The following is a 2,263-nucleotide window of genomic DNA, read 5'->3' on the forward strand; positions in this document are numbered from 1 at the left end:
GATGGAAAATACTAATTTTAGCACCATAATCCATCTAGTAAGTTATCTAGTTGGGTACATTTATAACAATCCCTTTCTTTTCATTGCTTTTCAGTGCTGCTTCTCCTAGAAATTTCTGGGTTTTCTTTATCCTTTTGTCTCTACTCTTCCTTATTTAGGATTTGGATTTACTACAAAATTTACAACCTGAAGTTATCTGCAGCTTTCTAGAGCTGATAAACCTTTAAAAAATAATTCTGTCTGCTTGGAAAAATGCAGCACAAGGGATTTGGCTGCTCATAAATCTGTAGGGTGGTTGTGGGGGGGGGAGCAGGGAAACACACTTTAGCATTTTTCTCCAAGGCCAAATTTTAAGATTTATTTTTACAGTACCTTTCCCAGTTACTTTCTTCATGATCAGCTAAAGCCAAACAATATATCAAACGAGCAAACCAGTATTTTTTTATGATTAAAACTACGTGATTCAGCAAAGACATTAGTAATGTGAATCCCCACCAGCACTGAGCAGCCCATTCTTTTCCTTTCACACTATTTCTTGCATTTGCCAGAATGATTTTATTATGATTTAACATCTTAAATAATTTTAAATGATAACACATTGTTACCCTTATGTAAGATACTGAGGAATTAGTTCAGGATTTTTATGTTGTTACTGAATTTTTATACAAGCATAACTGCAAGGCTTCACTTCTGATTTGAAAGTTCTATTTATACAAAAGAATTATGGCCTGGGAACCAAACCCTTCCTATTAGGACTTGGCAGTCAACCATATAAAATGCTGACTTTTGTCACTTTGAATTGTGCTTCCTTTGACAGATTTTAACAACGATGATTACATATGCAAATCAGACCTAGAGAAAACTGTTAACAAATTAACCCGGAATGAACTTACCCCAGAAGAAGTTAGCCTGGTCTGTGAGAAGGTGATCTATGAAGCTGATGCAGACAATGATGGCAAGCTGTCTTTGGAAGACTTCCAGCACATGATAACACGGGCTCCAGATTTCCTCAGGTAATATTTGCTTTTAATTTCTAACACAAAATTGCTCTTAGTTTTTTTGGTCAGAAGTCTGTGGAGTGTTGTACTTTTTTCCTCAATCATTCCAGCTCACTGGTCTTCCTTGACAGTTTCTAGTAGAGCTGCCCACTGCAGAGACTCAGAAAACAGAGGCTTGACAAAGTGTGGAAGCTTCCTTGTCATGTAAAAAGTACAAAAAGCAAGTCAAAAGTCCTAGCAAATTGAAAAGTTAATGTTAGCCCTGAAGGGTCCATTAGCTCCCTCAGTCTGAATGTGCTTTCTGACCCACCTTGCACAAAGCAGCACACCAAATCTTGCATTTATTTCATGTATCTATTATTTGCAAAATAGTATTTCCAATTTATTGTAGAGTCCTAGGATTAATTGTAGTGAGTCTTTTGGGCAGAGGGACACACTAGTGACCATTCCTTCCTCTTTTAATAGCACGTTTCACATTCGAATCTGAGACCAATGAAAGATACAGACAAAAGATGCTTCTTGAACCCTCAAGACCTACTTCTTCACCTGAGGTTACCATCCATGAGAGCAAAATGAGAGGAGCAAAGAGGACAATTTCTGGTAACTGCCTCAGAGAACTCTGTCTCTTGTTTACCTCTTTAAAAAGAAACCCTTCCTTAAGCTTTTCATCAGTATTTCCCTGGAATTTAACAAAATGTCTATTCCCTCCCACAAACTAGAGCAAATCTGGCCTAGCCAGTGAGATGGAAAATAGGTTTTTAAAGTTCAGACACCACCAGGTAGTCAAGAAACTTGTATCAAATTATAGCTTTGAAACCAATTCTAAAGAAAATACCTTATCCAGTAGAAAACAACCTTGCAAATGGGTTAACCATAATGTTTTTGAAACTAAATTGTGCAACTAACTTATCTGATCAGCTTGAAGAGTCTTAACAGTCAGTGACTCAATTTGCTCAAGTATTCCCCCAGTGTGTCACAGAAACCCACTACAGCTTCTGAGAAGAATGCAGAGAAAAGCTTTCCATTTTAGAATTTCTAATTAAATCCAAAATACTTTAAAGGACAGAAGAGTCTATCCCAGGTTTCCTGTCCCCCTTTTCCATTTTGAGAAACACCCTCTTTTTTCCACACAAGAATCTCTATGCACAAATAGAACAGGGCTGACAAACTAAGTTTGTAAATTTCTCTTTTCATAAGAAGTTTATTTATGCAGTGCTCAGGGGCCTGTACAACAGAGTAAAAACATACATACTGTATAAGAAACA

At 36.9% G+C, this 2,263-nt stretch overlaps 1 protein-coding gene across 2 annotated transcripts in view; it reads left to right on the forward strand.

The window, feature by feature from the left end:
- CIB3 (calcium and integrin binding family member 3) overlaps positions 1 to 1,485 on the forward strand; it is a 4,130-nt gene extending 2,645 nt beyond the window's left edge. For both annotated transcript variants that reach the window (XM_009997802.1, XM_009997803.1), the window contains 2 exons: positions 818 to 1,013; positions 1,464 to 1,485. In XM_009997802.1, coding sequence (XP_009996104.1) covers positions 818 to 1,013; positions 1,464 to 1,485 — 218 coding nt within the window. The remainder of the gene's footprint in view (positions 1 to 817; positions 1,014 to 1,463) is intronic.
- The last annotated feature ends 778 nt before the right edge of the window (positions 1,486 to 2,263 follow it).

Source organism: Chaetura pelagica, unplaced genomic scaffold, assembly GCF_000747805.2.
Source record: "Chaetura pelagica isolate M959 unplaced genomic scaffold, ChaPel_1.0 scaffold595, whole genome shotgun sequence".
Lineage (NCBI taxonomy): Eukaryota > Metazoa > Chordata > Aves > Apodiformes > Apodidae > Chaetura > Chaetura pelagica.